This window comes from Pholis gunnellus (genome assembly GCF_910591455.1).
Source record: "Pholis gunnellus genome assembly, chromosome: 6".
Taxonomy (NCBI): domain Eukaryota; kingdom Metazoa; phylum Chordata; class Actinopteri; order Perciformes; family Pholidae; genus Pholis; species Pholis gunnellus.
The window spans coordinates 5,674,447-5,688,340 of NC_136532.1; the positions used below are offsets into that span (position 1 = coordinate 5,674,447).

The 13,894-nt window shown below is 42.0% G+C and overlaps 3 protein-coding genes across 3 annotated transcripts in view; 1 reads left to right on the forward strand and 2 right to left on the reverse strand.

The window, feature by feature from the left end:
* LOC306696816 (rho guanine nucleotide exchange factor 28-like) overlaps nt 1–4,484 on the reverse strand; it is a 37,106-nt gene extending 32,622 nt beyond the window's left edge. Inside the window, exons 1-2 of the mRNA XM_079160523.1 lie at nt 4,427–4,484; nt 3,430–3,478 (exon numbers count right to left, since the gene is read on the reverse strand). Of these exons, the coding sequence (XP_079016649.1) occupies nt 3,430–3,462 (33 nt within the window). The 5' untranslated portion in view covers nt 3,463–3,478; nt 4,427–4,484. The remainder of the gene's footprint in view (nt 1–3,429; nt 3,479–4,426) is intronic.
* Nucleotides 4,485–4,833: 349 nt separating this feature from the next.
* Nucleotides 4,834–10,275, reverse strand: utp15 (UTP15 small subunit processome component). The gene is made up of 12 exons (XM_079160754.1): nt 10,158–10,275; nt 9,308–9,418; nt 9,109–9,201; nt 8,839–9,023; nt 7,984–8,162; nt 7,303–7,428; nt 6,983–7,118; nt 6,796–6,880; nt 6,279–6,434; nt 6,011–6,112; nt 5,638–5,771; nt 4,834–5,511 (listed from the first exon to the last, which is right to left on the reverse strand). The coding sequence occupies exons 2-12, from the start codon at nt 9,395–9,397 to the stop codon at nt 5,211–5,213; spliced, it is 1,587 nt and encodes a 528-aa protein (XP_079016880.1). The 5' UTR covers nt 9,398–9,418; nt 10,158–10,275; the 3' UTR covers nt 4,834–5,210.
* A 367-nt stretch (nt 10,276–10,642) lies between these two features.
* LOC306697178 (transcription factor BTF3-like) lies at nt 10,643–13,678 on the forward strand. Its single transcript, XM_079160944.1, has 6 exons — nt 10,643–10,699; nt 11,565–11,633; nt 11,751–11,864; nt 12,008–12,209; nt 12,951–13,013; nt 13,267–13,678. The coding sequence occupies exons 2-6, from the start codon at nt 11,565–11,567 to the stop codon at nt 13,311–13,313; spliced, it is 495 nt and encodes a 164-aa protein (XP_079017070.1). The 5' UTR covers nt 10,643–10,699; the 3' UTR covers nt 13,314–13,678.
* The last annotated feature ends 216 nt before the right edge of the window (nt 13,679–13,894 follow it).

The following is a 13,894-nucleotide window of genomic DNA, read 5'->3' on the forward strand; positions in this document are numbered from 1 at the left end:
CTAGACGCTACATCCTCACTGAAGAGGCCCAGGTTGAGCTGTTTCTAGGTCATTGATTTATCTAGGGCTGGGTGACATTTGAAGGGATTTGATACATGAGATGTGTTATCTCAATGAGATACAGTAGCGTAGTTTAGTACCAAAATTACATTTTTTTGTGTAATTAAAAAAAAGGACAATTTACTCAACTAGAAAATGCATTTCCTGCAGAAGATGCCTATGAATGCTGTGAAAATGCAGAAGTATTAAAGCACAAGGCACTGCACTGCTGAAAAACCTGGGAATAGAAATGGAAAACTGGAAGTGGTTTAAGCTAAAAGTTGAGTACATTGCTAAAAATGCTGGAAACTAAACTGTAATGCTTTCAAAGCTGGAAGTTAGGATGGACTGTCTAAAGAATTGAAAAAATAAAAAGGTAATATCATTGCAATCACAACAGCCTATGATGAAAAAAGCACAATATTTAAAACCAGTTTAATATGAGCATAATAGAGAGATAAGGATGATATTTTTAAAAGCATAAGAAAAAGTTAAATAAAGGCATGAATGTCCCTGTTTATGTCTGTGTGAGAAACAGAGAAAAAGTTCAGAGTCCCAAAAAAGAGCTTAAAAGCAATGCACCAATCAGAAACACTGATTGAGCATTAATCAGCTAACCCAAATCACCTGTGTGTTTCTGTGTTGATGTAACTGGTGATAACACACAGAGCGACATGCAGACAGAGGGATTGTTTATGAATTAAACCTGAAATCAATCAACAGTTTAAAATAGATAGCTTAACAGCAGTACACTGCTCACAGACAGAGAGAGAAACTGATGGCGCTCTAATCAGCTGATGAGAATCACCTGTGTGTTTCTGTATGCCGGGCCTGAAAGCGATGAGTCACTGTTGGGCATAACTGGTGATAATACACAGACAAGTACTCCCTGAATTTTGAGCATCGCAAGCCACCAACTGGACTGCAGAAGGAAACTGGACCGTGACCCTCACGGTCACACTGACACAGAGATTATGAACTGGTCTTAAAGCTGCAGCCATCAAACCGGGACTGAAAGAGGCTTACAAGCGTTGTAGAGCTGAGGAAACCTCAATTTACGGGTATAATTATCTTTGAGTCACAACGAGCAACCCCTTTCCCACTACAAAAAATCATTTAACTCACTGTTGGATTAAAAATATTGATTGGTGAAGCTTTAAACATTTCTGGGCCCATGCCCATACTGTGAATAAATAGCTGCAGTGCGTAGATCTCCAATGCAACTTTAACTGAGCTTTAAGGCAGCTATAGTTTTTTGTTTTTTTTACTATTTAAATATAAAGATTAAACATCCACTTTTAGTTTCATTCCCTCGGAATAATAGTAAAAAATTAATTAATAAAAATCATCCTGTTTTTTTAATAGCTGCCGCTTTCCACCAACATCTACCAGTTGCATGGAAATAAATCTGTAGTGGAAGATATCAACTTGTTAAACTACAGTGGCCTCCCACAAGACACACTGAGGGTTATTGTGGGACACACGTCCAACCACTGGCAGAGGCAGGAGCAGAGGAGGCAGGTTGAACAAAAGACACACAAAAAATGTAGAATTCTAAGACTTGAAATGCAATGAACATCTCAGATTAATGTTGGCTGGTGAAAGAGTAAGACAGTCCATCAGCCTTGAATCAGTTGACCTAATGCGTTATAAAACTGAAAGGCTTTTCTATTTACTTCTCTCACCGTTTCACATAGAGGCACTCAGAGTAATTCTCTCTCTCTCCATCTCACTTAATCCCACCTTCAAGGTTCATTTATCCATTTCGTCTGGTCAATTCTTTGACAGAGGGAGCATCAGGTTGAACACAAATTCTTTAATGTGCACACAGCTTCTCCTCTCCCCTCAGTGAGACTCCTCACCTCTGTGTGATTGACCAGATGTTGAACATAAAATTAATAAACTTTAGGTTTTTATTACCAAATACTGCAAACTAAATTCCCATTAAATCCAGTTTTACTTCATGTTTAGGGCCACATAGTAAATGTTAGCATGCTAACAGGCTACGGATGTTAGCATCTTCATTGTGAGCATCTAGCCGCCATTAGCATTTAGCTCCAAGCCTCTGAGTTGCTAGCATAGCTGTGGACCAGCCTTCTGAAAAACACTGGTCAGCTTACTTCAGTATTTTTAAGCTACACTCAACTTTTAAAATAAAAAAATAAATAAAACTTTCAAAATTGAGTCCACGCAGCTTCTCCTCGTTGAGGCTCCTCACCTCTGTGTCATTGACCAGATGTTGACCACAAAATGAATAAACTTGAGTTGTTTTTTACTAAACACTTTATGTTTTAGGGCCAGTTGGTCAACGTTAGCATGCTAACAGGCTATGAATGTTAGCATTGTGATTGCGAGCATTTTAGCATGCCGCTGTTAGCATTTTTGGGTAGTTGCTAGCATGGCTCTAGACTAGCTTTTTGAAAACTTCCTTCAGTTTCACTAGCTTCCCTCTGCTGTTAAAATATAGTTGTTGCATCATACATTCATTCATTTATATTTATTACAGTTCTGAGGAGTATAGTGTTTCATTATATGGGCATTCAGCATTCACAATAAACATTTGGTAACCTTTAAGTAATCTTGACTAAAAGGAAAAAGGCATTGAATACATGCCACATAAAGGATTCAATTGACTGAATGCATTGAGAGCCCCTTTTGATCTTCATTGAAGCATTAGCTCTCATTCCTGTTTGCCTAAGTTGATAAAAAACGCTAAAGTGAAACCAATAAAGAAATATTTGATCGCAGTCCCGCCCTGTTTGAATACAGCTTAACCTTGAGACAACCAGAGACATCACAAATCAAACTGATCGCAAATACTAAGTTCCTTTTCCAACAAAAAACATCACTATGAACAAATCACTGAGTTACTGATTTGCTAATTAATACACACAAATGCCAGGCTGCTATTGTCACTATGAAACTATGATTCAGTGCTCAAATAGTCCAACAGTGGAACCTTGAGACGTTTCATTCAAAGACCATTAAAGTTCCTGTTTGATCAAAGTCAAAAACACCGGCCTGCTGTCTTGATGGCACCAAATCTTTTTTTTTTTTTTTTAACTCCTACACTCAGAGACTTTAGTGAACTTGAATTATAAAGTACAGCTGTGATGCATGGGCAGAAAACTATTCCTTTCAGATACATTAGATGCATTTTAATTAAGCATTGGCCTGAGCACAAAAAAACGTATATATATATAAATAAATGAGACAAAAAACGTGTTTATATATATATATATATATATATATAAAAATGAGGCTGCTGGTCTCTCACTGCATTGCAAACTCAATTTGCAGAGATTTTTCCAAAGGGATAACCAACTCTTTTTAAGATTAGTCGGAGAAGCTGGTCTCAAGCCTGACTCCACAACTGGAAGGCATACTCACATACAGAGGCACTCTCCTCCTGCTCAGCTCCATCTCCAGCTCCCGGCAACTGCAGGCAAATGTGGACATTAAAAACAGACATCTTAGAGAGAAACAAGGAAAAGGCACTTCAGTGTAACCCCCACGTGACTCCTCATGACTTCTCTGGTTAGTCTGCCTTTCTCCTCTGATCCTGAAGAGATTATGGGTTTTTTTTAAACTCATCTGTGCCACTGCCAAGCAGAGTCAGAGGTCCACCGATGGAAACCGGATCATCTTTTGATCTGAAGCGTGTGAATAATGATTTTAATGATGCTTTTGTACCTTTTTTGGAGACCAGAACACCAAATATGCCCCCATTCTGATTTGCAGGCAGTGCGTATCTTACTTGTGTGTGTGTGTGTGTGTGTGTGTGTGTGTGTGTGTGTGTGTGTGTGTGTGTGTGTGTGTGTGTGTGTGTGTGTGTGTGTGTGTGTGTGTGTGTGTGTGTGTGAACTAAAGTAGGAAATCGATTGAGTCTCAGTACTGCAGGGTTCAGATCTGCTCATCATCAGTGGCCACTTCATAAACTGGACACAACAGCAAGGTCTCATCAAGCAATGTGTTGCTTGTGCAGTCACATTACATGTCGTATTTATAAATATATATTCATAATCATAAGAGACGTCACAGTGAGCATGAACACAGCGAGGGGAGAGGACTTAGTGCAGTTTTAGTAAGTGTGCTAGCTTTATTGTCACAGAACGGCGGCTGTGGCCGCAATATTTGACATTTAACACTAAAAACACGACTGTTTAGCGTTAAGAAACATTTGTGCTGTTGCTCAACGTCTCAAATGAACTGAATTCACAGTTTCATGTTGACCTATTTAGCCGCAGTGAGGCTCTTTTACACGGCTACATTTCACCATTTGCCCAGGGTCGACATGTTAACAAACAGAGACAGACACGTTTAAAGAAAGAAAGAAAAAAGTCAACAGCTAACGTTAGTTAGAAATGGGTTCACGTTATTGACGTACCTCCGTTCACAGGAGCTCAAACTCCGGCAGAAGAAAACAGAAAACACCGACAGTCCGCTTAAATTCGGCAGGAAACAGAGCGCCAAACTCTCGGACACATACTGCTGCTTTTTTTTTGCTAGCTGCTAATTCAAGTGTTAGGAGCTACAAGTTGAGGTATGGCGTTGGGTCGGTGCCGCCGCTGTTTTCACCAGAGTGAGCGGCAGCATCCTCCTCCTCCCCCTGCTCCGTTGATGCTCTCCGTCTTCCCCAATGCAAAATCCTCCATAAACATGAAAGTTAACGGTTTCTTTGAGGTTACAGCGACCTCTAGTGGACGGAGATAAAACAGACACCTACATGTTGAAATCTGTGTTTATGAGACTTATTCAAACTATTTCAACACAATCATGATGGGTCAGCTTCAATATTACAAAGATTTATTTATATCTGCTTATGAAACATTTATAGATGCCAAATATTATGAAAACAAAGCAGACATTAACAGTTGAATCATTCGAAACACAAACGCACACACACTACATTTTCAAAGTGTAATTACAAGATGTCCAATAAAAAAAAACACTTTCCATTCACACATTCTTCACAGAGCAAATGCATGTCCTCTTTTTGTTGCCTGTTGCGCTGGAGTTAAAACACCAGAGTGATGCACCCATGGGTTTGTCAGTCTCTTAAAAACCTGTGCCACAGGAAGTGTTTGTCCGATTGTTTTGAAAAGAGGTTTTAGAGTTGTGAAGGCATTAACTCAAATCTGAAGCCATACCCCCCCCTCCCCCTATAAGCCTCAGGTGGCCTGAAGCTGTGGTCTCAAGGTACCCCCTTCTCCCTGGGCCAGGCCGTTAGCCCTGCTGGGGCCGGGGCACGGCACCGCCATCCTGGGGAGGGAGGAGGCGAACATGGTGTCCAACATGCCCAGCACCTCCAGGAGGTCCTGCTGGTAGTCGATCTCTCTCTCCAACAGGTCCTGCAGACGCAGCAGCTGGCGGTCCACGACCGGCGACTGGCCGATGATCTGCCTGTAGACGTCCAGTATCATCTCGGCCGCCGTCACGAGCACGGGGGCAAACCTGGGGTCGACCAAGTTCCTGGAGGAGACGCGGAAAAAGTTGAAGGGTACGTGCAAAAATATTTTCATGTACAAGCTCCCAAATTCAATGTGTCCGGTAAACGCTTTATTGCTTGAGCGATGATGTTTTTTTCCTGCTTTTTACCCTATGAGGAAGTTGAGCAAGCGAGAGAGCCCCTGCTCATCCCGTCCCGCCAGAGCGTTCGCCAACGTTCCTCTTCGATCCAGCTCCTTTATAACAGCCACCGTGATCTCAGGCTTTCTCAGTCTTGTCCATGTCTGTAGATACAATTAAATATGCTTTTTTTAAATAAAAGATCAAACCACCTTTTTGCAACTTTGCTTTTCGGCTTCCGCATTCCCAGGACAGAGAGTTCACTTTGTGCAAAGTAGCATATCGTGGCTTTGTATTGCGAATAAAAAAAATCTAAAAAAAATCTAAAAAACGAGAAGCAAATTCAAGAAAATGATACCAACTGATTTAACATTTAATGTTGTAAAATACATAAAATGCATACCTCCAGAGCCGTATCCAAAGCCTTCGACACATTAAATTTCTTCAGCTGCTTGTCGTATTTGGCTAAATGCTGTTTCACTGGCTTGCTGACAAGATAATCATCCTGGAAGAGGAGAAACAAGGAAATTAATCAAAAACGGTGAGAAAGAAAAGCCTTTTATAATAAATGCAGAAATAAGGCATCTGTTGGGGAATAAACACACAGCAGATAACGTCCCGATTCAGATTGCCAGCCTCAGCCTCAGCATGTTAACCAGGTGTGAACGGACCTGTTTGGGGGCGTGGTTCTTCCCCTTCACGAAAACGTGATACGACGGCCGTCGCCTCTGCTGGCCGGAGAGTTCCTTCGACTCTTCGGGGCTCTTCCGGTGTTTGATGCTCAGGATGCTATTTGTCATGCCCACGACGATGGACTCATCGTCCGGCTGAGGAGGGAAAAAAGTTTGACTTGTCAAGAATCCCAGCAGGAATGAATGAAATGAAGACATTTTACAACAGTTCACTAAGTCTGTAAAATGTTGTCAGAATACTCGAGATCATCAGGAATTTCAGTCGATGGATCACTCAAGATATCATCATACAACGGTTACTTATTTTATTTAACTATAATTATTTTATTACCGAGGTGCCATAAGGGACTTGATCACAATGCATGTCCCAGCCAAGAATCGAACCGTCGACCTTGCCGTTACCAGACTACCCTCTTAACCCAGTGAGCCACAAACGCCCCCTGGTGACCATGAGCTCCAGAACAAAGAAGAAGAATAATAGGCTGGGATTTCTTACAGCCAGAGCGAGACTGAGGATGGAGGCAGCGTAGTCAAAGTTGTGGACCACTTTGTAGTTTGTGGTATTGTACACCTTCACATGCCTGCAAGACAAAAAAAATAAAATAAAAAGATTTCAATTAGGTCGGGTTCTTATAATAAAAAGTAGATTATGTCAGACGTTGCTCATACACCTGTCCCCGTACCTGTCCAGAGAAGCCGACAGCAGTCTCTGTCCGTTGCTGCTGAGACACAAAGAGGTGACAGTTTTGTGATGGTTCTTCAGCGACACCAGAGGCTGGCCCCCTTTTAGCAGATCCCACACTTTCACATGGCGCCCACCTAAAGAGAGAGACAAGAATAATCGTAATGCCCTGGATAAACATTCGTTAATATAATGAAGCATACGAGTACAGTTCAGGTTGTTTTTGTCCCAATCTGAGGGACCCTTAAATATAAATAAAAATGTGGGCGCCTTTTCTGGATGTTCTGTCTGAAAACATTGATGATTGTAACAGCCAACTACCTGCAGAGACGAGGAGCCCCTCAGAGGGATAGAGAAGCAGACTCTCCACTGGCTGGCCGTGGTCCATGGTCATCACACTCTTCTCTGCTCTGGCATCAAACAGTTTCAGTGTGTGGTCATAGGATCCTAGGATTAAAAAAAAAAAAACAATTGTTTAGTCACACAAAAACAGACAAAAGTCATTCAACCGGCAGTGGCAGTCCGTCTCAAGCCCAGCTCGGACCAAACATTTAAACTTGAGGAATTGAAACTAGCAACTATTTGCAATGCGTTGGTCTGCAACGTTCCGATACCGGCAAGTTTATACCAACACGACTGGACGAGACGTGTGTCGCCTCCATTGCAACGGCTCTCTGTGCTTCCGTTTTTAACTTCCCGCTTTTCAGGCCATTCTTAAAGCTGGGTATCATTTGTAGTGTCTTCAAATATGAATGTGGATAGTAGTACTGAGATAATTGCCACAGTTGCAGTTCTAGTTGTGATGAAAAGTCAAATGTAGGCAGATTTTGTCTGTTCCTGTTATTTAAATTTAATCTGAGAGCCACTGTGAGAGATGACGTTCATTAGTGGTACTGGCTACAAAAAGATCCAACACTTCTGGCATGCACCAAATCTTTGATGCTAAAGTTAATTGACTGTCCTCGTTTTAACTATTCCTAAGACCGTTCGCCTCCATCTCACCAGTAATGAAGAGATCTCTGTTGAGTTTGCTCGTGACGCCACAGCGAATGTAGTCTGTGTGTTCTTTGTAGCTGTTGAGCTCAGTGGCGTTCGGGATGTCCCAAAGTCGACAGGTGTAGTCGTCTGACCCCGTGAGGATCTGGTAACGGTCCGAGGTGAAGTCCGTGACATGGACCGCCCTGAGCAGAAAAGGAAACGACAGAATTGACATCAGTTCACTTCCATGACCAGGCTTTTGTAAAGGCCAACAACGAAAGTGAGCGATACTCACTTGCAAATGTTTTGCATCAAAACTATTCATACAGGCAGCGATGCAAATTTGCAACAGTTGAAGCTTTTTTTTTCAATAAAACATTGGAATAGATTTGCCAACTACCCGGATCTTTTTGACCCAGAGCAGCGTCTGGCAGACTGTGAGGTAAATTGTTGTACAGCCTAAGTTACTATAAGCTACTTTATTGAGTTTCCTTGTAATGAAATGCTCTAAAGGGGAAATTGAGTTCCCTCTGGTAAACAGTGTATATTTCTAGGGCTTTTATTGTGAAAGGTAAGAAAGGAAGGAGTAAAAAAGTTACTTTTTCACAGCCCTGTGAAAGTATATCATAACAATAACAGTTTAAACAAGTATATTGACCTGCAAAAAAAAAAAGCACCCCCAGTGTGTGAAGGCTTCTAGTGTGTCAGACAGTTTAAAGGTTGTCAGAATTCTTGAGAATCATCATGAAATTCAGACGATGGATCACTCAAAAAATCATCATTCAACGATTTCAGGCCTCATTTAAGAACACTCATTCTTCAGGCCGGTACAGCACAACTAAAACACACCATGTTGAGTGACACACGGCAGATACCTACTTTGTGTGCCCTTTGAACATCCTGAGTGCCACCTTGCCTCCGACATCGAACAGCCGGACCACCGAGTCCTCGCATCCCGCCACGAGCAGCTGACCGTCCGACCTGAACCTCCCACAGTATGCGGTGTCCTTAAACCGTGTGAACGTCTTCACAGGCTCCTGGGAGAATGGCCCGTATATGTGGATCTGTGTGGGAAACAGAGTTAGTTGTGCATACCGACGCAAGGACGGAGTCATTCCAATAAACAAAGCTGAATTCAAGACAACATACTCTGGTGAATGCTGTCACGGCGAAATTATGTGGAGCCACCGGGGAGAAGTCTATGCTTGAGATAGCTCCGAATTCTTTTATCTGGACCGGAGCCTATTGGGAGAAGAAACACAGACGCATTGTTAAGATCGAGAAACAACACTGAGGATGTGCTTTTCTCGCCCATGGTAACATTGAGCGCACAGTGGAAGAGGCTCACCTTGTAGTTTTTCCAGTACAGAGTGTCCTGTGTGACTTTCTCTCCGAGTTTTGGATAGAGGGGGATTTTGGTAGGTTTAAACGAAGCCATTTCACTGACACAACACTCTGCCTGTTGAGACATAGAAAATAAAAACATGGTTATTAACATATAGCAAGAGACATGACACGCGGGCCAGTTAACCCCTTAAACCTCAGTGGCCTGCTAGTAGGTACTTTTAGACAAACTCATCACGTGCAGTCCAACAATAGTTAAACAAGGTTTATAAAACAACAAAATGTCGATCATTATATTGTAACGATCATACACAGAATATGACAGTCAGACAAAGCGGATTTTACCACTTTACCGCTAATCCATTGGAAATAAACTTGCGTAATTTAAATGGTAATAAAAGGCGTTAAAAGATTGATATGTTGTTTGATCCACGAGAACAACCGGCCAAACGGGACAGCAAAACCAACAACAATGCAGATTAAATGGCACGGAGTTCACACTCCAACTTCGCACCAAATAGCATCACAACCCACTAAGCCATGCTATCCGTAAAGGCTACGTTAACGGTTTCACTGTTTCGATTTCTTCTCGGACTGCGGTTTATTAATGCACACAAAGAGCTCAATGAAATAAGAAAGTCTAACGTTACAATTACGTTTCATCCAACAGGTAACATTACACACAGTGTTACTGTAAGAGCAGCGTATTAGAAAGGACGCCTGTGCCAACGTGCTCAGCACAGCATGAGTGAGTTAGCTAGCACACTTTAGCTTTAGCCGCCTAGCATTTTCTACTAAACTGTTCCTAGTCATTCTAATATTTTAACGAAAAATATCCGGGAGAGCAGACTTACTTTTGTTGAAAGTAGGATTGGTTGAAATTAGTTGATATCGATATTGGTTTTTGATGTAAACCAAGAGTTGCTCATTTTAAGGCGATATCACGTTGCCTCTCGCTGCACTGGGGGACGCCATGATTACTAACGTGACTACTTCCGTTGTGGATTTTTTTTATATTTTTAATTTTTTTAATATTCCCAAAGGCACTGCTTGTGAACCTTGTATTACAATTGTTGAATATGCCCATGTATTCATTCGTTTTATTAAATGTTTAAAATGTATAGCTATTATTTAAAAAAAAATTAAATGCAATTTATTTTCAAACGTTTCTCAATTGTTCTACTTTTAGTCAGTTTTACTAAGCAGGTTATTGTTGTACGTGATTCTGCGACTTTCTACGAAAATATGACTAGACTGATTGTATTATTTAGAAAACACTGTGAATTAAGAAATGGCTCATCCGGCAAGTTATCAATCTTCCTGCGTCACTTCCGGTCCTCGCTCTTTTCTCTGAGCTTCTATCGGCTGTGTGACCCGCGTGTTTACACACTCCCAGGTCAGTTTACGTCTCTGTGGCCTTATTAAGATTACATTTAGTAGTAAGATGCCCCATCCTCGTATAGTTGACTCTGTGGAGTAATAACAATTCACCGAGTCACATTGCGCGCTGTGGAAGAAACGGTCAATTATACGGGATGCTAGCATCGGTTTGAAGGGGGCCTGAGCTAACTGCCTAGCACGGCTAGCTAACGAGCCGACAGCTTCAGTTGTCATAATTTCTAAGAACCCGGGTTAAGAAAAATAAGCTTCCTATTCTCGGTGGCCGAAAGGTCAAGCACGAGCCAACAGCACATCTTCTCTTTAGGGCACTCTGGGGAAATAGACTCGTTACGTTCGCTTTACAGAAGGAGCCCGACGTTAACCTAGCCACGAAATCTAGCCGACCACCTCTGTCTCATTCACGCAGAACCTGAGTCGGGACTAAAAAGCGTGCAGCTATTTTTGAACTTCTGGCAGCTGTGCTTTCTTGTTCGTATGCTGTGCCAACAGGCAAATCGATTGGGGGGGGGGGGGGGGGGGGGGAGTAGGTTTGACACTTGATTGTAATCGCAAACCCCCATGTAGCTAATGGACTGTTGAATTCACACATTATGTGCCATGAAGTGTAGGCACCATTTTGCATCATTCTCTATTACTGATTCTCTTTTTAAGTTCAAACTGGCAGTATGCACATAGATGAGTGAATGTTTTAGTAGAAAACAGAATCAGGATTTGTGAGTGTGACATGTCTTCAATGGATGTGGCATGACTGTGGGTGCTTTCATATGTCTCCCAGCTCTTGTCTAGTGAAAATTATTTTTTTCCAAAATGACGTGCAAATGTATAATTTCATTATGTGTGCATGTTGTTCCCTGTGTCAGATGAAGGAGTACATAATGAACCAGGAGAAGCTCGCCAAACTGCAGGAGCAGGTCCGCATAGGCGGCAAGGTGAGTTGGAACACGTGCCGGCAAGCTTCTTTCAGACAATGTTTGTTTGTCGTCGTCCCCGGATTTTTATCATCGGGTTATTGGTTTTTGTATTATAGCTCATTGTTGTGTTTGTAGGGGTCGGCCCGCAGAAAGAAGAAGGTGGTGCACAGGACGGCAACAGCAGATGACAAGAAGCTGCAGTTCTCCCTCAAGAAACTGGGAGTCAACAACATCTCTGGCATTGAGGAGGTACGGCGAGTTCTCTCCGAAATGCCCAGCAATCAGTGTGCAGAGAGGGCTTTTTTCATGACATTTATCCTTTTAGGAGGGTTCACTCTTTTGCCTCTGACCTTAAACTCTTTCACTTTTTCCTCTTTGTTGTTTCACTGTAGGTGAATATGTTCACAAACCAGGGGACGGTGATCCACTTCAATAACCCAAAGGTTCAGGCCTCCTTGGCTGCCAACACCTTCACGATCACGGGGCACGCCGAGAACAAGCAGCTCACAGAGATGCTCCCGGGAATCCTAAACCAGCTGGGAGCCGACAGTCTCACCAGCCTCAGGAGATTAGCGGAGAACCTGCCCAGACCAGGTACCCACATAGGGCTGCCGGCAGCGATTCAACGACATCATAGATTTATAAAATAAATGGCAGATTTGTGTCGTAAGAAGTGGCTGCGCCCAGTGAAAGCTTGCATTCCCCCAGGAGAACCAGCTGCAGCTAGAAAACTTCCCCTTTGATCCTAAAGTCTGGAAGTTTTTTAAACTGAGACGCAACAATGTGGAATAGCCACACACACACACACACTGCTGCTTTCTGTTTACTTAAACAGTCGTGTGTGTGTGTGTGAGAGCGATACAATGGCTTAACGTGACGTTACAGACAGTCTGTAAATGATTTCCCTCGACCCACACTCATGCAAAAGCACATTTGCTTATCTGAACTGCATAATACTTTAGTGATGAAATCATCTAATGTCGTAACCGCTTTACGTCAAGTACTTAAGTAGAAATACAGATCCAGTTTAGGGGAAGTGTTGCTGTGACAAACAGCGTTAAAATGAATCTATGTCACAAAAATCCTTTAGATTTAAATCGGGCGTCTGACAGATAGGGTCTGTTATTTTGTTAAATGTTTTATTTTTAAGAGAAGATGATTGAATAAAATATTTAAATATAGACCAGACAAGTTTTGATATTTATTGTGGGTAATAATACAAATTTGGGTATTAATCGGGAATTGAATAAAAACTATTTAGAATAATCGATAGCAAACTCTTCGCTGATCTGTTTCAGTAGCTCTGTGAACAGTTTGTTCTTCTTCCCCTCGCAGTTGGAGAGAACAAAGCCCCCATGGTGATCGCTGAGGAAGACGAGGAGGACGATGAGGTTCCAGGTGAGCAAGTTCACACATCCCCTTTTAAAACAAAGAGTCGCATTAGTTGTAGAGTAACTGTAACGAAGCATTGAAATAGCCACATTATGAACCGTACATAACAGGCCGACATAGACGTTTCTGGTCTTCCTGGATTCATCCAGAGAGCTGATGTTTTTTCGGTTCTATTCATCTTTAGTAATTAAGTGTCATTTGTTTGCCTTAACTTGTGCTCATTGAGACATTCTTTCTGCCCTCCTGTTTCCGTTCTCAGATCTCGTTGAAAACTTTGACGAAGCCTCAAAGGACGAGGCAAACTAACAAACGCCAGCAAACATGTCGAGTGCCCCTCTCGGCTCACCGTACTTTGACACAGCAACACATTTTCTAATTGTTAATCTCTGCCATCGCTCTGCGGCTACAAACAAAAAAAATGTCGGTTTTTAAAAATTGTAACCATGACAATTGGGCTAAAATGTACTCCTTTTTTTTTTTTTTACGGTAACTGTTCATTTGTCCTCCTGTTCGATTTGCCTCATTCTGCAGTACAAATGAGATGATTTAATTCAGTGGAATGTGCAAACTTTCTCTTACACGCGCTGCCTCTCCTGCATTGTGATGCCCACATCCAAAATGTATTGGTGGAATGAATCATGTAATAAAAATTACACCAAAAATGAAAAAGGCATTTTGTTAGTTGTATCATAATCAAACTCATGGTCCTAGTTCAATACATGTCCACGGGGGATTGAGGTGTTCACAGTGACCCATGCTGAAGGCCCAAATGCCCGAGTACAATGTTCTCTCAACAATCTGTCAGATATCAGATTGGAATAACTCCTTCTTACACACTGTATATTAAGTCACAGAACAAAAAACACAAACGCCTCTTTCTCACGTGT